At 38.3% G+C, this 22456-nt stretch overlaps 5 protein-coding genes across 17 annotated transcripts in view; 4 read left to right on the top strand and 1 right to left on the bottom strand.

Annotated features, from left to right (window-relative positions):
- LOC124155908 (splicing factor, suppressor of white-apricot homolog) overlaps positions 1-8024 on the bottom strand; it is a 37807-nt gene extending 29783 nt beyond the window's left edge. The window contains exons 1-2 of one of the 6 annotated variants that reach the window (XM_046530120.1): positions 7354-8024; positions 5731-5900 (exon numbers count right to left, since the gene is read on the bottom strand). In XM_046530120.1, the coding sequence (XP_046386076.1) occupies positions 5731-5900; positions 7354-7541 (358 nt within the window). In that variant the 5' untranslated portion in view covers positions 7542-8024. Of the gene's footprint in view, positions 1-5730; positions 7067-7353 lie in introns of all 6 variants that reach the window. The other 5 variants (XM_046530116.1, XM_046530117.1, XM_046530115.1 and 2 more) reach the window with 5 other exon arrangements.
- Positions 8025-8276: 252 nt separating this feature from the next.
- On the top strand, positions 8277-9072 carry LOC124155195. Its single transcript, XM_046528914.1, has 3 exons — positions 8277-8557; positions 8679-8855; positions 8944-9072. The coding sequence occupies exons 1-3, from the start codon at positions 8348-8350 to the stop codon at positions 9070-9072; spliced, it is 516 nt and encodes a 171-aa protein (XP_046384870.1). The 5' UTR covers positions 8277-8347.
- Positions 9073-9567: 495 nt separating this feature from the next.
- On the top strand, positions 9568-10014 carry LOC124155194 (uncharacterized protein DDB_G0286299-like). The gene has a single exon (XM_046528913.1). It carries the CDS (start codon positions 9568-9570, stop codon positions 10012-10014), a length of 447 nt encoding a protein of 148 aa, XP_046384869.1.
- A 124-nt stretch (positions 10015-10138) lies between these two features.
- LOC124155907 overlaps positions 10139-22456 on the top strand; it is a 109564-nt gene continuing 97246 nt past the window's right edge. For 7 of the 8 annotated variants that reach the window (XM_046530105.1, XM_046530107.1, XM_046530112.1 and 4 more), the window contains exon 1: positions 10145-10285. The gene's annotated coding sequence lies outside the window, so the exon portion shown is untranslated. Of the gene's footprint in view, positions 10286-22456 lie in introns of all 8 variants that reach the window. The other variant, XM_046530104.1, reaches the window with a different exon arrangement.
- Positions 11971-14355, top strand: LOC124155909. Its single transcript, XM_046530123.1, has 2 exons — positions 11971-12236; positions 12616-14355. The coding sequence occupies exon 2, from the start codon at positions 12726-12728 to the stop codon at positions 14016-14018; it is 1293 nt and encodes a 430-aa protein (XP_046386079.1). The 5' UTR covers positions 11971-12236; positions 12616-12725; the 3' UTR covers positions 14019-14355.

Here is a 22456-nt window from a genome sequence, read left to right as displayed (position 1 = left end):
CTTTCTGTTCCTTCCTTCCCTTCCCCCAATTGATAGAGCTTCGTGCTTTCAAATAACCATACCTGTCACCACAGCGCCCGTTTCAACCTGGCCCGCTGATGCGCCGTCTACGGCGTGAAATACAGGCAGTGCTACATTGAGACCGCTTTCTGACTAAACGACTTTTTGCCGGCTGCCGTTCACGTCACGACGCCGGGAAATTCAGGCCGCTTTCAGGCGAAAGGACTCTCTGCCACGCTGTGGGCCATGCCGTGAACGGCAGCCCGGTCCAAGTCAGCGGCCGTGTTTCAGTCAACGAAATTGTTACATTAGACCCACACTCAAGGTTTTGCAAAGAGTTAGCCAATAACACTGTCTAATGCGTCGCGGTGAGTCACCGGGATTACTGCTCAGCATTGACTCGTACCAGGCGCGTAAGCTTGTATTTCCACTCCTCTGCGGCCTCGTTAAATTTCTTTCTGCACATTTTTAATTCATAATACAGGCATCCCCCGAGTTACGTAAGAGATGCGTTCCGGCAGACTCTGCCTATGTCAAAATTTACGTAAGTCGAACATTCTGCTTTAGTGCTTCAGGCATTTCGATCGGTGGGGTGAATTCTCAGCGGAGAAATGCACGGTAAATTCTCGGTGAAGTTTCATGCAATTTATTGCGATATTCATGAACTCTTCCGTGTATTCTTACGTTATTAGATACAAAATCATTTAACAATAATATAGTCTGAGAGTTGCATCTCGAGCATTGCCAATCAAAATGCATAATACCATATAAGCTTGTGTAAGAGGCGCACACATGTAAAAGGCGCACCCCTATTTTGAGGATCGAAACTATAAAGAAAAAAAATTTTGCGACATTTTTTTTATCCTATCGTGCGGTGTTGCAGACGTATGCCTGGAATTTCGACAGTTATCGAAATGTCCTCTTTCAGTACTATTTGAAAGAGGAAATTTTGATAACTGCGGCGGCATAAGAGGGAGTAGAAAGAGCTCCGATCCTCTCTTTGCATACGCCATCGCTCTACGTTGCTTGTCCTACTCACGAACAATTTTGTTTAAAAGCTCTCGCAGAAGTATTGCAATAGAATTGCTGCCGTGGAAAATTTTAAGGCAAAACACGACAGGCAAATGGCATGAGCTTTCCCAAGAGATTGAACAACAATCGGGGCAATCTCAGCGCCGTAGGATAATAACCACGTCGTGGATTTAAGGCCCCTTGCACACGCACCGATTTTGGACGGCCGGTAAAATATCGGCCGTCCACATTCCAATAGTGAACAATGGGAGAGCATTGGAGCTTGCACACGTACCGACCACACGCTGGCACCGGCAAAATGCCGGTTAGCTGCCGGCTATTGTCACTGTGGATCGCCGACCTCGGCTCAAAAACTTAGCAACGTATAGTTTGACCGGTAAAAATCCGGCGTGTGTGCAAGCATCGCTTCGCCGGTAAAATATCGGCCAATATTTTACCGGCCGTCCAAAATCGGTGTGTGTGCAAGGGGCCTAACGGAACTACACTCAGCTCTCCATCAGCCAATGCCTCTGCCGTTTCTTTCCTTTCCGAGACTCCAAAGGAAAATATCAAGTTAAAGGGGAACAATGGAAACGTGTTTCATCCCTACCCCATTCCACCAACTGACCTTTTTCGGTCTACCAGGTTCAATTCCCCGAGTTTCTGGAGGTCAAATGCTACGTGAGTCACCTTCTGAGCTCGAAGATATCTCAATATCTTTCAGCAATTGTATGACACGCACGAGGTTCTAAAAAGAATTAGACCTAACGCGACGTATATCTTACAGCATTTAAGTCTTTTGAGCTCTAATTGATTGACACAAAGATTTATAGCTAAAATAAGGCTACTAATATTCAACATAGTCCAATCAGCACAATTTCGGAAGAAACAAGCGTAGCATAAGCGCATTCAAACAAGACGAGACGGACTGGAAACTCAGGCAACGCAAACTGCGTATATCACATTGCTGCGCCTTCGCCCCTTCGCTTTAAAGGCAACGACGTCACAGGCAAGATCGGACGTGTTCTTCCCTTGCTCCTTCGCTCGTAGCTTTAAATACGGAGGGGAGGGAGCCCTATTCCCCTCGACCTCTCCTTCAGCGCTCTTCACTTATAAGCATTTCCGATTTCTTCTATCCACCATTAAGTCCAACAATGAGCACACTCGTTCGAATTTTTTCAACCGCAGGTTTTGACACCAATATTACTATATGTAGTATAAATGCCGCGGGATGCCCACTCGTGGCAATAAATTTAGCGCGCGCTCCGGAGCGAATCACCCCGCGCGATCTTTTCAATGTTCACCTCTGGGGTACCGACGTGACGGCGCGATGCTTGCAAGAAATTCAAACAGGAGCATTTTAAAAATACGTCACTAAGGGAGAAACTCCCCTGCCTGCCGCTTGATTTTGACCCAGGGTTTCAGATGACTGACTCATGCTGAAAACCAAGGCTACTCAGTTTCCCTTGAACTTGCAACCGGTGAACGGGAGGGGGGGAAGAAAAGAAGTTTGTGTAAGAGGCGCACCCCCATTTTCGGCTGCAATATCTGGGAAAAAAGGTGCGCCTCTTACACGCGCTTATACGGTATTATTCCCCGAATTGACCGATTGCGTGGATTCGGGAAAGTACGGTATCTCAACGTTACAATGCTACACTGAATATTTGAATTGATTCATCATGTTATACTGCGATCTAAGGGCCCATAGTTTGCATTGTCTACTTACCTTTAATCATTATATCTTCTGCCTTTTATATATTACGTTGATTGATGAATCTGGTGGTTTCACTGCCACACTTAATACACGTAGGAGGGGTGTCGAGGATTATGAGCAAATAACACACAAAAATACCAGTAAATCACTATATTCTTCGATACATTCACACGCACATAAACTCAATCTTTCACGCACGCAAACATACTTTCATTCTCTCATATCTCAATAAAATCACATAAAAAAAATATCATAATTTGAATATTTACTTCGCAGGAAACATCGAAGAGTATTTCCAATGCATGAAGCTAATTAAAAGTGAGCTTTTATTCAGCCAACTCTGTCATTAACTTGCAACAAAGTTAGTGGGGAAAAGCTTTCAATAACGCAGTAATCATTTACATTGGCACACAATATGAGAATGAGAAAATGCAGCTTAATAAAATCTTTGCAAAATACAACACGCTAACCCAGTTGCCAGAAACATGTAAACAAGTAGGCATTAATATCGTGTGTCAACTTTTTCTTCACTTTTTCGCAGCTTTCATTGCCAACACTCAAAATTTCAATGCCTTTACGTGGGTACGAACCAATTCTTTTCTGCAATGAAGATTTCTGCTCAAACTTCATTTTCTTTTAATTCCACAGATGGAAATGTCCAAACTTAAGGATACAATTTTTAAATAGTTGGAAGTCTGAGTTCGGCTGTGTATGCTGTGTAACAAGCTGTATAGTACAGGGGTGAGGGCAACCACTTCCATCGCTAGAACTGTAAATTTTCACGTTGATTGGTGACTTGGGATTTATAAGCGATTTTTCTACAGAAATTAATGATAAAAATGGATCACTTTGTTTAGTTTAGCACGTAAAAAGCTTGACAACAATTCGATATTTTTTCTGCCATTGAGTATACGAGCGAATATCTACTTCATCGCATTTGAAAATTAACGTATTCACTTGAAATACGGTCATCACTTACGCAAGTACGGATTTACATAAGTCGAGACATACAAAACTCGGGGGATGCCTGTATCTAATTCTTCAGGGGAGAAAGCACCTCATTCTAATATTTCAGTATTGATACATGGGAATCGAAGAGAGAGGCTGTGATAAATTTAACGGCAAATTCTGGGGGAGAAATCACTACAGTGCACGATATTACACGGATGCGTTACGTGCAAGACTAAACGTGCCAGTTGACCTTGGAATCTTAATGAGATAGAGCAAATGAACGTCGGCAGCGTTAAACAACAAAGGCATAGGCTTTAATAGATTATGACTCAGTAGATGTGATTATTTTGCTAATCCACCTAAAAATCGCAAAAAAAACACGAAATTTCTTATTTATCAACCGATTTCACGTTATTTCGTTTTATTTCGCGATATCGCATCTTGCAAAATACACAGACCTCTGTGAATGTCGCAAATAATGTCAATCCCAATGTCAATGGACAAATGTCTTCAACTACCTTTCTGGAGCTGATCCCCATTTCAGCGTCCATCTTGCAGGAAAAAGTAAGAATGGAGGTCCTGAAGTTGGGAATGGATAGCTTCATGGCATTCAATGGGTGGCTTCAGAAATTGAAAAGACAATGCACATCCATGGAACCTGCCATCATTTAAAAATTTGTGGGGAGGAGGTTTCGGTGAATACTAATGTGGAGGAAAGTTGTAGAGAGAAATTGCTTTTTCTAATTGGAGAGAGAAACAGTTCTAAGGATATATTAAATGCTGACGAAGCATTTTTTTATAATTTGCTTCCTGACTGTACTCTAAAGGAAGAGGCGTGCCGCGGGGGAAAAATGAGCAAAGAACGTTTTATAGTACTCCTAGGCACCAATAGTTATTGGCTTGGAGAATTTGTCTCAATTTTTGGTGGGGAAGTACATGAAATCCTACTGTTTCATGAATGTTAAGAGTCAGTGGGGTAGGTTGCAGAATATAATTTCTCGAAATCTCATTTTTCAAAATTGTGACGTACTTTACTTAAAGAACTCCTACATAAGGCCTTTCAAGCTGTTTTCTTATCGGTAGTTGTCTATCTGGAATACGATGGAAATTTTGCAATTACAATATTAATAATAAGGTTTATTATCCGTGGGAAAATACATTTGCATGGAGTCGTCAAAAAGTACAGTTACATAAAAATGATCAAGTCAGTTACATCACAAAACAAAATATACAACTTGTTGTAATGAGTTACAATTACAAAAAACAAAGAATCATTTATGAAGCCCGCAACCTTTAGTGATAAATATTGCAATAGAGTATTCTTAATTCGACTACTATGAAGAAATGCTGCCACCCGCTGCCCTTTAACAGGTTGACGAAAGTCGCTACATGCATTGTTATGGTAGAGCAATCTTAATTTCATAGGGTTGAAGCTATAATTGGCACTGTTAACTTAAATTCAATGTAGTGATGGTAAAGTCTATCGAATTCTTACTTTTTCAGTGTAAACCTCGCGAATACATGTACTCTATTTCAAATATTGAAAATAAAGGGATCCCCTTTCTCTCACCACTACGCTGCATACATTTTTGAAAACTGATTAAAATGCACGCGAAGTGATTGAATAATACGAACTGAGGCTACCTAAATGTGGCCTATTGCCCGCGATTTACATTGCAGTTGAAAAAATCAGCATTGTTTTGAAGTATGAGAAGGTAGAATGAAGATAACGCATGCAGACTTGCATCAATTTTCGTGCCCCTATGATGATGCAATCTGCGAATCACCACCGGGGAACTAACTCTCGATCAACGAAACAGCAAAATTTCGGTCCCTTGAGATTCGTTTGAGAGAGGTTTCACTGTACTAGGAAAATTACCTGGCCACAGGCCACAGTTGAAAAATAATTTAGTTTAATATGATAACATAGTAAGACTTAAGACTCACTATGCAAAAAAATAATTTTGCCCACATTTCATGGGATCCTGACTTAAAGATATGATTTTTATACACAGGGCAAGCTTCCTACAATACAGCTTTCCCTCAATATCTACCTTGATAAAGAGCTTCCTCTTCTTCGTTGTGGGTAAGAGCCCGATACCTCTCCTCATCGCAGAGTTGCTCAACTCTTCTTTCCGCATCAGAGAGGGATGCCCAAAGGTCATATCCTCCAATGGGTGCTTCACTCTCCCGCAGGTCAGCTAAAGCAGCACGGCCATCATATCTGCACTCCCCAAGGGTTGTCATCATCGGCCATGAATGTCAACGCCATTTTGGGTCCCAACAGGAAAGGAGAGGAACAGAAAAAAAAAACCAAATGAATATCAAAAGAACAAAACTAATGAATATGGGCCTTTGGTCAGCCCCCTTATGTATCCAGTTGGTATCCAGGCGACAGCAAAAGAATAAATGCGGCAGTGTGTTCGGCTGCATGGATTGGAAGAGAAATGTCTGTTTTGAATGGGTATTAGGTGGTGTTCTGAGTGAAGTCAGTGATAGAGGGTATTAGTTTAGTCTTCAAACCAGCAGTGTTGGAAAACCTGAAGATTGCTTAATATAAGTGGTAAATGAATAACCTAGCTTATGTGAGCATAAGTCGAGAAAACTGAACCTACCAAAATGAAAAGGGCTAATATTACAAGATAAAAGCCTGATTAATTCTTTGGATGCATATCATGTGATTATATCATACTTAAAATTTGAATACACCTACAATTAAAGGTGAGAGGTAAAATTTTGGATTAGTCGCCTAATTAGGATAGATATAAAGAACTGATTAAAACGGACTTAATAGCACTCACATAAGCTACCCCTGCAGTAAAGTTATGCAGGCCTGCCATAAAAAGTGTTGGCTGCAATAGGAATCTATTCTGACAGTGACTTACATCACTTTATGAGAAGCTGGGACTTGGTTGATTGGGAAAACCATGTACTTTTCTAAATGTACACGCCATTTAGTTCGGGTATACCGTCAGGTAGGTGCCAAGTATGTGGTGTAGAAGAGTGATGGGTATAGTGTGATGATAGAACATAATTAAAGGGACCATTATCACGCTGGCTATTATACGTACAAATGTTTCCCTCGGTCGTGTCTCACCTTGGTACTGCTTGGAGGGGTTGGTGGCCCCTGCATCCATTTTTGTAGGCGCGGGAACCGCTGCCAAACTAGCAAATAACCTGCGGGGGGATAGGCACTTCGAGGCGGTCCGAGTGTGTGTGCGTTCGCGCGCGCACTCTCCCACTTCGTACAATACCTGCGGAGATCTAGATAGGTTAGTGGATGAAAGGGGTGGTGGTCTCCCCAGCTCTTGCCCCACACCCTTATCCAGGATCAGGGAAGGGATCCACGGTCACCCACTTCAATGTGGCCTCTGCTGTGAGTCACAGTAGCTGATCACGAACCAAACTGATGGTTAATTCATTTTTCTTGATTATATCTTTTAATTTTAAACAATCAAAGGCAACTCCCACGCGATTAAAGTACACTGAGACTCTGATAATAATACATTTGCTATGAATTCTTTCATGTGGGAGATAGGCTTTTATCCTCCTTGGAAAAATCAAGCCTCCAATGGAAAGTTTAGATCCTACTTTTTATGGGCTCTACGTTATACAGTAAGGTATGACTATAGATAATATCTTGGGTAAATGTAAACAAAGAGTGTATCAGTTCATACCTGTCAATTTTAAGTGTCTCATCCCCCATCCAAGGGATCAAATGTTTCCCTTGATCGATGAATAGTGCCTTCTCATCATCACGGAATATTTTACAAGAATATCCGAAGACAAGTAGTTCTTCGTCTTCCTCTTTTTTGCGAAGTATTCCGGCATCATTTAATTGCCAATTCTGCCTCGGGACCGCCATGTTTTCTAGCAAGCTATACAGTATGGCCACTAGATCAATTTTAGTTGAAAATGTTTAGATCTACTGATCTACTCTATATTCATTAATTTTATCGGAAAAAATCCGCTTTGGAACCATATTGCGTGTTTCCTTAAAAAAAAGGCTTTATAACGCGAATTCACGAGGGAAAATAATTAGGCGCATGTCTTCCTCTCCACAAGTCATAATACACCTCACTAATTTTTCGTTTCTGCCTAGAAGCACACGAAACATGCACAGCAAATTAAGGAATTGAACTGTTCGTTAAGGTGGAATTAATTGTGGAGAATAAAAAATGTTATTAAGTTAAAGTTATCCCCAATTCTCACTAGCATTCGAAAGATTAGCATCAACTGCAAAATTAGAAGTAATGATGACAAATTGAAAAATGTCATGTAATTCTGAAAATTTGTTCGTAAAAGTGGGATTTTCACCACACATAATGTCCAAGTAATCTGAAAGACAGCGAATTACCCTTTCTCACAATCAGATAAAATGTGAACATTTTGCGTTGGCATCATTGATTCATTTCCGGTCATTTAATACTTCAAATCAGCAATGTATGATTAATCTGTTATTTTATTTTTCATAAAATGAAACATATCGGCATTCTAAAATTAGATGAAAATATTATGTCTATTTCTTAATGTAGTTTAATTGGAAATTTTTTCCCGTATAAAAAAATATTTGGTTGTGGTAAATAGTTTGACTTCCCTTTCATTGCAAGGACTGCTAACCGCCAAAATCGTCGTGATTCTCGTGACGGCTTGACCCTTAAGTCGATCGAAATGGCTCCACGTGTGAAGAAGCAACGTGCTGGGAAACCAAAAGATTCTCTTGCATCTACGGAAGGAGAGCCAGAAATTGCTGAGGGCGGGACAGAGAAAATTACGGAAGACACAGAATCTCACGAGGAAGTTCCTAAAACCGAAGATGGCAATGGCGCGGAGGAGGATCCTCCATTGAAAAAAGGCCGGGGTGGCCGTAATGTCAAAAAGGTTGGTAATTTCTGAAAAACGTTAAACTTCTCATACTTGTTGATTTTTGGATTTCTATTAATTAGAATTAGTGGATTTGTTATTTTTTACAATAAATTAAACCTGAACACTAATTTATTAGGTGCCTGGGAAAGGTAAAGGTGCATCTTCCCCGGGAGATGAAGACAAGTCCGATGATGGGGATGAAAAATTGCCTGCAGATGTCGGAACCAAAGATATTAGTAGTAAAGTTTCCGGTGACCATGGCGACGAAGAAGCTCCCCCAGCGAAAAAAGGCAGAGGTCGAGCGAAAAAAGCGGTAAAAGGCGATTTTGTGTTGTGGATGGTATTAGAAGTGTTATTCTGCTATTGCAGGTAATTAATTTATTGTTCAATATGATTACCAGGCAATCATGGAAGATTGCGAGGTTGAATCCAAAGAAGACTCGGATGTTGCACCCGCCGGCGCGAAGAAGGGTCGTCCCAGGAGAAAGAAAGCCGATGATGACGAACCCGAGGTATGCTCTCATGAATGAACGTAATAAATATTGCCCAATACGTGACTTTAACTTTTTTAAATTATTATTTGGTTTAGCTCCGGTTTTTGACGATGTAATATCCATAGTAATGTTGCAGTTGTTGGTGAACCGTTTAGTTATTGGTCTCGCCCTGTTTGCTGTGCTTGTACTCGTTTACCCTTCTTTATGTTGTGTTTAACGAAGTTGTATAATTCATTAAATGTGATCTAACTTCTTACTTCGGCTACGTACTTCGATCTTTAATGATTTATTTTCTTCAATGCTTTAAATAGGTTGCAGTATTCCTGTACTAGTTTAAAAGGAGGTTGACATATACATACGGTAGTGTTCGTGAAGTGTGCCTTAACTTTAGAGGAACAACTTATGCTGTCAACTCGTTATAGCCTCGGCCTAACATATGCTTGCGTGCATACAGTGTTCATCGTGCTAGAACTATTAACTACCAAGTTTCGTGAATGTCATTTAACTTAGTCTTCTGTTTTAACGCAGGTAATGCCCAAGAAAAAGGAAAGGGGTGCGAAGAGAACCGAGGAAGCGGAAGATGCCGTTGCGGATGAAGGATCTGCGGCTACTGATGTTGTAGAGACCAAGCAGACAGCGATTAAAGAAAAGAAACAGCCGTCGAAAAAAGCCGGTAAAGGCAAAAAAGAGGACGAAGATAAAGCGATGGATGAAGAAACAATGAATGGGAAAGAGATAGGAAACGGTCAGGCAGTTGAAGAACAAGCCGAGGAGGAAGATACTGCAATTTCCGAAGATGGTGCGGGAGATTCCAAGCCGGTGAAGAAGACAGCTAAGGGCAAAGCGCCGGCCAAGGTGGCCGATGCCGCTGCGAAGAAGGGTCGTGGCAAAAAGGCAGCTAAGAAAGATGAGTTATCCGAAGACAATGATGTTCCAGTGGATGGGAAGAAGCTGAGGGTTTTAGTGGAACATTGGTAAGTTCCAAACTTTCTTTAAATCATTGCGATGTTCCTTCGTGATGAATATGAGCTCAATTCTTTTACACTTTGCTCTGGTATGGTATTTTGAGGTTGAAATGTCATAGATGGAAATTACTCTTCTAGTAAATCCTGACAAGTGTATCCCCGCCGTGCTAAGGAGCTTGTTAGCTTCTTGCTGGAGGAATTCCCAGATCTTGAAGTCTCGTACAATACCAATCCACCCCGGAGAAATTCTTTTGAGTTTGTGTTGAAAAAAAGTGATGGCACAGGTTGGTATCTTGTTGATTTAAACTGCATGAGGAGCTTATTGCAATGGGTTTGTAATGGAAAAATATTGTTTTGCTAGTTACCGATATTTTTGTCCCTTTTCGGTCATCTGTAGCATTTTCCTGCCTGATAGCTCTACTTAACTGTGGTGATAGTGCTCTCCCCTATTAACTCCCAAGGTTGTTCCAAACGCTCTCTTCTTTCTTGGGTTTGCCTCATATGTATTAACTTTAAAATTTAAGGGTCTTTTAATAGTGTTCATGAATGAATCCTTGCATAATGCAGAATCTTCCATGGTTAGGTGAATCCTCAATTTTCCACTCTAATCCACTTGTTCATGAGGCAGGGGTATATGGTTAATTAACCCCTACAAGGTAGTGTCTAAATGTGTGAAATTTTGAATGAAAGCAAAAATTCTTCATAAAAAAACACTCAACTTGCTCAACTACTTGTACTGGAAATGAAATCAGTTCTATTTTTGTTCATGCTTGCATATCTATTCTGTTCCAATAGGGTGGTTTCCTATTATTTTTTTATTGCCTAAATCGAAAGATTATTACTCCTGGAGTACGTATTTCGCGCTTTTAGATTTTTAAATGACGATATCTATTTTTCGCGATTAAATGAAAAGTGAAAAATTTCAAGCGCGCAAAAACGCTTCGCGTAAGTAGGAAAGTCCGTGCGACGCATTTCTGGTTCCCCCTCTCTCCTTGTGAAGTGACCTTGATCGAGGCTCTGAGCGCTGATAGGACGCAGGATGCTAGCGGATAGCTGAGTACCTTGCTGAATGGTAGCGCTTGGCTTAAAAAAGGTTTATTAATACCTTATCAAACGAAGAAAACTTTCCGACCTTAGCCAGTTTTAATAGGTGATTATTAAGACATGTTTCCCTGAGCTCTGTGCCTCATGCATGCATTGGTAAGCTCAGACGATGTATACCTCCTATCAACTTGTATAGAAACTAGGTCCCTGTGACGTCACGCGGAGTGGAATCGCATGGGTGCCAATCTGGCCTTTTTCAAATGAGGAGAAAATTTGACCCTTGCCATTCGTCTAAACCGGTATTTCAAAAACCAAATAATTTGTGTATTATGAATACACTAATGGTGGGTAACGAATCGCAATCAATGTCTATCGTTTTCTTTGATGAAGGAAACTACCCTATTCACTCAAAGTTTTCATGCACTTAGACATTGTCTACTCGTACGGGTTGAGATACTGGGTAACCAGACATTTAAGGGCTGAGGTTCTTATGCAGATATGTGGTGATATTTTTACATCATGCGCACGTGGTATGTGTAATTATATTTAAAGGGAAGTCATGAACTTGGGTAAGTTAATATGTACTGTTAATTTCAAAGAGTGAATCAATTCTCTATTTTTATCCCTTAATAGTTCATTATTATGAATGTTTGGACTATTGGAAATTCTATATTATTATAGTCTAATATTATTATCATGCAGATAGAGAAATATCAGGATCTCCAGTGGCCTTGATAATCTGGATTTATGCGTGATTTTTCAGTCCCTGGAATTATTCAAGAGTTATTTCTCCAACCTGGAATTTCAAAATCTTTTATTTCATGTTCATTACACAAAAATTTTAGCCACTTCAATGCACAGTTTTGGGCCTGTAATGTGTTGGTCAGAATTTAGGAAATATTATTTTACGTGCACATGCTTGTCAAAGCATTAAGGTAAAACCACCAGTAGTTGACACTGCACTAGTAGTTGACACTTATAATAAAAAAATACAATAACAAGAGGAATAAAGGTGCCAGATGATTAATATTTTTCTGTCTGTGTAGTGTAGCTCTCTAGTGGTGTGTATGTGAACTACTGTACCGCCATCTTTAACAGCAGTCTAACCACAATCATCTGATGACAACAGCCCATGTTTTTCAATTGATTAATGTGATTTCGTTGTGGAGTTTGCTAAGAACAAGCTAAAAGGTAAGCATTGAAAATTTAAACACCAATTATAATTTTGATTAAGGAGATGTTTAATACTTTGTTTTAGACTCTAAAGTATACAAACAGTTTTCAAAATAACCTGTAAATTAAAAAAAAATGGCTGTTTGGCATCATGTCAACTACTGAAACTTTAGATGACATAGTATTGAGTGGTTGACACCGTGTGTCAACTACTCAGGAGTAATATAATTTAATAATTCTGCTTTATTTGAGTGTTATTTAACTGCTTACATTGTTGAACTGTGTATTATAACCTCTAAAACATTTTCAAAGTATTGTATCCAATAGTTGACAGGGGGTGTCAACTATTGGAGTTACAATGTGTCAACTTCTGAATTACTCCCTCTTTCATTTTCAGATGCCTCCAACAAAGGGAAATTTTAGAAATTATACTCAAGAGGTAATGGAAGCAGCTGTGGCATCATTCTCATTGCACTGTACCCAAATGCGACGCATCTCTTGCAACCGATGGATGTTTCGGTTTTCAGGACTCTTAAAGAGCACTGGAAGAAGAAAGTACATGAATGGAGGTTATCCAATTTGGAGGCTCCAGTCTTAAAGAAGAAAGAATTTCCAAAACTTTTGAAAGAAGTTATAGACAATGTGCTACAAGTGACTATCCTGGAAAATGGTTTTAGAAAATGTGGATTGTTTCCATGGAACCCAGAAGCTATCACTCTCCCATTAAACATTGAAGGTGATAATCAAGTCACAAAAGCCAAAGAACGTGGACAATTTTTAAAAGAAGGACTTCGATTTCTCAATGAGAGTATTCCAGAAAGCAAGCTCAAAATATTTTGTAACAGGGATACAAATAAAGAGTTGGAGGAAAAAGATATTTCACTCTTTGAACTGTGGCAGAAGACAAAATTAGAACTGGAAAGTAATTTGTTAAATGCATCTGGTGCTACTAATGAGCCAGACAACCTAAGCATTGTGGATGGGGACCTGTCATCTGCAACACTCACTCCTAGTGCTATCGATGAGTCCACTTATCATACCACTGATGATTACAATATGCCATCTGGAACGAACAACCTTACTTGTATCGATAAGCCTGCTAGAGATAGTATTAATCATACTGATCTTTGTCAAGCTGGAACTTCTAAAGTATCTGCAGAAATCCCCAGCCCATTCAAAAGACACTTTTTTTTCCAGAAAGACAAGAATGAACCAAAACAAAAACGATCAATGAAGGAGAAAATGCCTGCCATTGTCTCAGGACAGCTGTGTCAAGATTATTTTAGAAAGAAGTTGGCAAAAAAGGAAGAATTAGAAAAAAGAAAACTGGAACGTGCTGCCGAGAGACAAAGGAAAAAAGATGAAAAAGAAAGAGCGAAACAAGATAAAGTTCGGCAGCATAAGAAAAGGACTGCAAAGCGGGTGCTTCATTACAAAGACAGCTCTAACTCTGGCATAGAAGAGGTGCCATCAGACAGTGACAGTGATTTTAAAGATGAGAGCGATGAGGAAAACATACATGAGAAAAACCTAAAGAAACCAGTAGAGAGGAAAGTAGGGGAGTATGTAGTTTTTTCTTATGAAGAAGAGTTATTTCCGGGGGTTATAACTGATGTTTGTGAAACAGCTGCTACTATTACAGCTATGAAAAAATCTGGGAGACTCTGGAAATGGCCAGAAAAAGAGGATAAATTGGACTACGAATGGGAAACTGTATTATACCACATTGACGAGCCTTTAAAAATGAGTACCACGAGAAATGTTTACTCAGTCCCGGAACTTGAATTTTTATGGGATTAACTTCTTGCATTCTGATAGCTTAGCACAATTTATATTCATTTTTTTTAACTTAATTAACTAGAGAATGAGCCTAAGTTATGTAATACGTTAACATTCAATTTTTGTATTTTTCTACAACTTTTATCATTCATTTCATCCCTGTATTCATACAAAGTAGGCAAAAATTCATTTATTAAACCTTTTCTCATTTAAAACATATGTAAACTACTAAAGAGTGTCAATAAATAAAGAGTGTATTGAAATAAAGAGTTTTATAAAGTATGTCAACTACTGAAAATAAAATGTGTCAACTACTAAATATTCTTGTTTTCGCTTGGTGTCAACTACTAGACCTGTGCCCGTTAACAAAAAAAAAATAATAATAAATCACATTCATTTTATTAATGTTATTCTTGTGACAGTACGATAGAGGAATACTTTGTACAGCTATCAGTAACTTTAAGTTTCCCCTACAGTGAATTCGGTTTAAGTAATGTTAACAAACAGACATATAAATCCTTAAGGTGTCAACTACTGGTGGTTTTACCTTAATTACATTTCAAATTGCACTTCATGAAAAAATTTATTTATTTATATAGCTCTTTAATTTATGGGGAATATCTTGAGGTTTTAAGTGATTCATTGTTAAACAGTGTAAAATATCTTTAAGTGCAAATGAGGGATGGGCATCAAAAGTTTTGAAATAACTTCGGGTATTGTCAAATTCTTATCTGTCGCAGTAATCACATACAATTAACCTGGAATTGTTTGAATTTTTCTGCTTTGATTGGCTGGACACAAGTGCAATGACAACATGTTAGAAATAGTGTTAACCGTTGAACGAATAAATCTAATGGTAGGCAGTCTATGGAGCTGTACTTGTCATCCTTGAGTGTAAGGTGGATCAGAACCAACCATATGAGCATATTAGTAGAATTTCAAATCATATATCAATCATATTTCAATCAATATCATTAATTTTTAGTTTTTGAAAGTGTTTTTCAACATAATCCAAGTATAATTAAATGCCTAATATATGAAACTTTAACTTTGTATTCATGCCGGCTTCCAACTTTTTCACTAAGGATGTGATGTTTTGGTGGAATCAAATCATTAAATTACAAGTTATACATAGTCAAATGTGTTCATCCTGCTAGCAAATTCTTTAATCCTTCCTGTAAATGCAGTGATTAGCTAAGCTACATACGAATCTATTAATGGTCAGATATGCATTCAATTCTTCTTATTCCATAATTTTTGCACATACTTCTGTGTGATGCATTGCAAAATGATTTCTTTTGGGTAACTGTTTGTTGATGGCTGCTTGAGTGTATGAGCACAAAGGTCTTACAAATGCATGTTTCAGTTCTACGGAATGCCCTTATGACATGCATGAGGGAGTACAATGGAGCTCATAGGAAACTGTTTAGGGGGTTGGAGGTTCACATCCTTCACACGGGGCTGCTCTAGTGAACTTTGAATTCCGATTCAAACCTATCTTATTGCAATAATATGGCAGTAATTATTTTGTAGCATCATGTAGGAATGGAAAAAGTGTCTGGAAGCATGTAAAATGAGGTACTTTCTGCATCATTTGAGAAACACGTTATTTTTCTCCATTTTAGAGCCTATTTCCTCAACCATCTTCTAAAGAATTCTTTGCCTAAGAAGCTCGAATTAACATAGAAGTTCTGTCTTTCTGGTTGTCACGTTAGTTATTTGGGAGGAAGCCATTTTTTGTCTTGTATTCATACATTCATGAAATTTTTCTGTTTTCAGTTGGCATTTTTATCATTCTTTAAAATATAAATTTTAAGAGATGAGCATGCTTTTGTCTAGGCTTCCATTTAAATCCTGTTAGAATCATGGTCAGACATGGAAAGGGGGTGCTTAATTATTGTAAATGCAGATTATAACGCTGTCTTATATTGTTATGATTACATAACATACAGTAAACTACCGATTATCTGATGATATCTGATTATGTCATGTGATCTGATGATAAGGAGAGGCGACACGAAGAATCGGAAAACACGGATAATCCAAACTTAACCTTAAGGCTAAACACGACGGGCACATAGGGTGAATCTTCACCAAGAGATGGAACTACCATCGGGTGAAGCTCAGCTTGATAGAACAGTAACTACATCCCACATTTCCCGAAATCCACTCTCCCCGACCCATCAGTCCTTATTCCACCCCTCTTAATGTTTCTCTTCCGTCCATAGTCCCCCAACAAGCCTTGGGCACCCCAAATCATGGCCAGCTCAAGTTTCATGTTACAAAGACCGTAAATCATTCTTAATTAAATATTCGGTTAAACAAGAACAATAGAAATGTTTCACCCCTCTCGCTTTCTCACCAACTAACCTTTTTCAGCCATCCATTTTCAAAGCTCCCAGTTTCTGGTGGCCAACTGCATCATGAGTCTCCTATTGGGCTCAAAAGTGTGTAACAGTGATTTACGGCAAATGATGAGGAATCTTGATTGGAATGAAATATTTGTATTATGTAGGATTTCAAAAGAAAATGACATCAAACACGTGTATTTTTGACATTTTTTAAGCATGGAAGTTGTTTCCCCCTGAAAAATTGAAAATGGAAATAAAATGGGGTGTAGGAATGGATAGTCCCCAAGTTCTATAGCCGGAGAAAATTTCACTAAAGTCAAGTATAAGTTTCAAGTTATTTGAGAATAATGGGAAGTTGTTTCTTTCGAATATCTTCCCCCCATCTCCTTGCCAGCTCCCCTCTTTTCATGCAACCTGCCTTCCTGGTCTCTAATTTTTGAAACAAGCTGATAACATTAGGCACATATGTACTGTAGTCTTCAGTGACAACCAGTAACTTCCTGCAATTAGTGTTTTGCCTGGGTATGATTTCAAGAATAGGAATACGTACCAAAGATAATAAATAATAAGTCAAAACATGACACATTACTGACATTATTTAACTTTGTTAATCATGGTTTAGTCAAATTACTAAATGTTTCGCGGTCCATGTTTGTAGATTTATGGCTTTTTTGGGAATATCCCGTGTCAGGTTATTAAAATGGCCGACGTTTCTTCTCCTATGCCGGAGACCTCATCAGGGCGAATGACTGTCATTCACCCTGATGAGGTCTCCGGCATAGGAGAAGAAACGTCGGCCATTTTAATAACCTGACGCGGGATATTCCCAAAAAAACCATAAATCTACAAACATGGTTTAGTCCTTATATTTATTGATTTAGCAACAAGTTTAGAGATCTGTTATTATACCGCACTCAAAATGTGATGGGAAGTTCGCACTACAAGAGCATAATTTTGCATGAGTTAGCATAATAGTATTAATATAATTTCCACTGTTGTATCCAATGGTGAAAGTAATACGGATTACATGCAATGATTAAAAAAGTAGGTATGTGCACATTATAAGAGTTCCCCGACACCCACAGAACACACTATCCCCACCATGACCCCCACCCTCCCATGCTTTTGCCATCCCCCTTCCTCTCGCTTAGCGTATGAGTTGTTCTGATTCCGCCAACTTTCTGCTGGCGACGCCCTCAATGGGTTTTTTTTTTAACTATTACTATTTGATTTATAACTTTACGCCTGCATATATTTATGTGTTTATATTTTGTGTTTTATATTTATATGTTTTGAAATTCGCATTAGACTGGTAACTTGGCTATAATTCTTTTGTGGTGACTGTTTTTTGCCAAAAACAAATTCAATGAATATCAACGTGTAAAACTTATAATTTCCAATTTATGTCAATTTGGATATGCTGGACAGAAAAAATGTAGTGAATGTTGTCGATAGTATCCTAGTCATCACTCGAATGAGGAAAGTTGTTTAACGGGACAATCACCTTTCATCTAAATGTCTTGTTATGTTCATAAATTTCATAATCAAAATGTTCATTATTATTTATGCACAGTCAGCATTTTTAAAATTGCTTCATGGGCTGAGACCGACCCTTTCCTCCTTTCTACCTCCTTTGACCGACTTTGATCTTTTTAGCAGCAAGAATGTGATTGACCTCGTATTCCCACTGGTTTTCCACTAAAGCAAACTGTCTATGCAGGTGAACTCTTGGCTATGAGTTGCACAATATACACTCTCTTCGTCTATGTTTCCACTTCCCTAACTGCATTCAATTCTATTAATTCCTTCGTTTCCAGCTTGGTCTTGAGTGGTCATAGCATAAATATGTTTGAATGCTGCAAAATCTCTTTTTCCCTTGGGCCCGGTCTCAAATGCATGCCTGTCCCTTATAGTCTTCTGCAATATGCTAGCAGACGTTCAAGCTAACTTGAAACATTCCTCGTCAGCAAGTAAATAAAATTATTCCTTTCTACCTAAGCCCCTATTATCACCCCTCCATGGAATCTTCACTTAGAATTCTGGGTGTCTTAAGTATTTCTATTTGCCTCAGCATTATGGACCACGGAATCATTGAAGTGTTACTGCTTCTTACATTTAGAGGGGATAGGCTTTGCTTGGCATATTATAGGAAAGAATTTCATCTTGAGTGACTTGTTCTTCTAGCCTGAAATGGGCAGTGTAGGTGTTAAGGATAAATTTCTGCTTGAGCATACCAGTGCAACGATGATATAAACAGTGCATGGCATTTTTATCATCAAAATCAAAACTAGCCACCAACAAGCAACCTCTGGAATCTTCATTTTGGCAATTTTGAGAAAGGAAGGTTCAACAAGAGGGAAGTGAAGTACAACAGGGGGAGTGTGTAACACGGAACGGAGGGGTTGAAACACTCACAGAGGGGAAGTGGGTGGAATGGTAAAGTAATTCTGACTTGAATTTTGGGAAAAGCAACACTTAGCTGAGGTTTGGAAATGGTAAAGGGGATTTTAGATGTACAGTTTTAACTTCGGGTGACTGAAACATAGGATCTTCAACATCTGCATGTTTTGAAAAGCAACTTTTTTTATGAGCTCCTGCAATACTCACTAAAATTACACTGCACAGAATATCAGGCTACAATTATAGAGTTATGTTTTGAATCTCACTTGCCATAGTCACTGGAGAAGGGATTTTCTCAGGATGTTTTGCTACTCTGCACTAGCCATTCAAATTCATCTCCTTTTGATACTAAGCTGGTTAGAAGTGATTAGGTAAGTTACTCTCTCTAAATCTCTTTCGGACTAAAAATTTTGTGGGGCATTCTTATAGTCAAGCTTCACCCATGGCAGTAGGCTCCATGTATGCAATAGATTCAGTTCTGAGCTCCATCTCGTAGTAGTGTTAGAGTACTTTCCAGTATACTTCAAAACTGTGAGAGTTTTCAATGTGGGTTTATTGAAGCATGGTTTCATTTTTTTATATTTATTTGTATGAAATTTTTCTTCCATCGAAGCGAGAGAGAGATGATTAAAAGATTGACTGATAATAATTGTAGGAAAGAATCCGGGGTAGAAGCGTGTGAATATTACAAAATGCTATGCATGGAGTTAAATACAGCCCCTGGGAAATGGTGGTTTTGTTTTACTCAGATAGTATGCTAGAGTCATTCAAGGTCAAACAGGAGAGTAATGAAAGGGGGAGATGTGAAAACAGAATAGAGACACCATGAATCACTCGGACACTTGCCTGCATAGGCAGTAACCTGGAGTATATGACTGGGAATTTGAGTTCAATAATTTAATTGCCATTAAGAAGGTTACAGTCCTGTGAAGACAGCTTTCAATGAGCTCTTGAAGCAAACTAAAGGATAATTAGTATGTGCATAATGAATATGCTATTTAATTAACATAAATAATGACACACATTGGATTTTATCAGTACCTATATGCAGTCACTAGCCGTTATACCATTTACTGCTGTAATGATATTTTATAATTCATCTATTTGCTCAACTGACACTTAACATATCATCAATCATTGCCATACTCATGTATGTGTACAAGCTTTTCAATTATGTTATTTTCTATAAGATTATGATTCTCATTAATATTCTTAAATGCTGCGATAACATATATGAATAAGGAATGCTGAGACTCTTGCAAAGTCATTTGTTATTGATGCAGGTAAGTTCCAATGCCATTAATTGCACATGAAGTTGGACCTTGTAATGCAAGACTAAGTTTGTAGATTTCTTATGAATATCATTCCTTCTTCTGGAAGAGGTTATTTGAAATGAAACTTATTCGTATTACACAGTATTTGGGGCATCTTTTATTATTTTTTGAAATAGCACTGCAAGAAATGTGAGGGACAGTCGCTAAAATCTAAGAAAAAACGCACATTGGTTAAATTCACAGTTTTCCAATGTTCAAATGCGTAGGGCTATCAGAAGATATCAGATTTGAATTAATTTTTTAGTTCAATGTTCACTTACCACTTCTCTGTTCCGTAGCAACTTGCATCAGCATGTGACAATTTAAACTTTTCACTGCCCAGATACGCATACCACACTCATGTTTTACTTTTGTTTGTTGGTTTTATCTGCTCAAGTTAAGTTGACTTAATATCTTTCAATCTGGTTTCAAGTGACACTTGACTCAACTCTCTACAGCAACTACTAACTCCTATCACTCCTCATCCATCACTTAACCCTTTTAAGTGCTGACCTTCTTAGGATACTAATAATAAGTGATAATTGTAGAGGGTAACTTAGTGAAATTAACACTTAAGAAAGTTAGCATGATGAAGTTCTTTTTTTACATCTTCTCACAAAATTTACATGTTAAAGTTACGATATGTTAAATTGAAATTTTCTTTGTAATCTGATGAAGAGATTTAAAAAATGGTATATGTAGGAGCTGATGTGTCAGCTCGACGTACTAAGGATGTTAAATACAGTCACTTAAAAATTAAATAATAAGAGGATTAGTGGTATGTGGGGTGAAAAATCTTAAGGATTAAATAATCTCATAAATATGTTTGATTAATTTTGAAAGATTTTTAACTTTGTAATCCCCAGGTATAACATCAACTGTGAAAAGTCATTACTAGGTTATGTTGTTCCCAATAGGTGATACGTCCTTCAAAGCACTGATTGGACCATCTATGGGCGAATAAGATAGAACGGGACACTAATCCACATTAGGTGTTCTGAGAGCGGAGCTCATACTTTGCTGGATTTGAACTAAAGAGAACACACGGGAATGTGTGGAAGTGACTTGTACAAACATTGATTTTCAACTGTTTGTGTCCTCAATACAATGAGAATTTATCTAAGAAATGATTGAAGGGAAAATGAGTCCAAGTGAAAAGACTAGGGGAAAATAATTTACCAGGGCTAATGGTTGTGTGATTGTCCTCATATCCAAGATGGTTTGACAAGGGGAAAGTGAGCAATTCAACAATTTCCTTATAAATGTGAGAGTTCCATGGGTCATTTTTTGGGGCAGTTTTTTTTCTGTTGCCAGCCAGGAACTCATTTCTGATTGACAGAAGTCCAAATATTGGTTGTTTGAGACCAATGGTGTGTTGCTAGGTGATCCAAAAACCCCTGTGTAGCATTTGATTGACTTATCGAATCAGGTAGGCTGAGAATGTGCTACTTGATTGATTTGACACGGAGGAAATAATGAGTGCAATCAAGGGCAGTTAGCACTCCAGTCATGTGATTCCCTTCATTGTGACTGATCCTTGGTGTTCAAAACTGTCAATTTTTGACCCCAGTGTGAGTGAGCACTTAACCACTACTTGGCTACTTTGTATTGCTGTTGCTACACGATTCCAAAACTCTGCTAAAGATTTAAATTAAAATTTTCCTGGCATGGAGGCTGACGGCTATTTACTTGGTTATACACTCCCATGCCTATCACTGTTCTTGGTAGAAGATATGATGAAACCTATCCTACAATGTTAATTAAATCTATAACAATAACTAAATTCAATGATAAAATTAATCATAGCAATTCATAAATAGGACATATATTAATATACACCATGATAAGAAATTAAATGATCTTGAAAGAAATTCAGCAGCAAAGGGAGAATGATTTTCCATATCAATCCGGGTGGTAATAACTATCCTACTTTATCTGTATTCTATATGCAGTGGAAGTTAGTTGTATGGAGAATGCCCTGGTGGCAGAGTCTAGCTTTACAGTTTGGTGATTCTCATGCTGTACTACTTGACTGACATGTCTTATGTACCAATTTTGGCAAACGAAAGTGTCCTCCTTACACCTTTTTTGGCAATTTTGTCCCTGCAAATAGACAATAGTCATTGAAAATTATAGCCTGCTTCCAGTTTGAGCAGCCATAGTCATTAATGAGCAGCTACATCCTGGTCAGGCTCACCCTTGCATTCAATATATGTGTGTAATGTTAGTTTGATATGCTTTACATGCACAATGAAAATTTCATTGCAGTTTTGAGGTGAGAAATGTCACCAGCTAAGACTGGTTGAATGATGGTATGTATACAGCGACAGGGGTTTAGAGTTTTTATTATATAACAATTTAATTTTTCCTTTTAAAATATTTTAGTTTATACACA

Source organism: Ischnura elegans, chromosome 3 (assembly GCF_921293095.1).
Source record: "Ischnura elegans chromosome 3, ioIscEleg1.1, whole genome shotgun sequence".
Taxonomy (NCBI): Eukaryota; Metazoa; Arthropoda; class Insecta; order Odonata; family Coenagrionidae; genus Ischnura; species Ischnura elegans.
The sequence above is the reverse complement of the archived record's forward strand: the minus strand, read 5'-3'. Positions and strand labels throughout refer to the sequence as shown.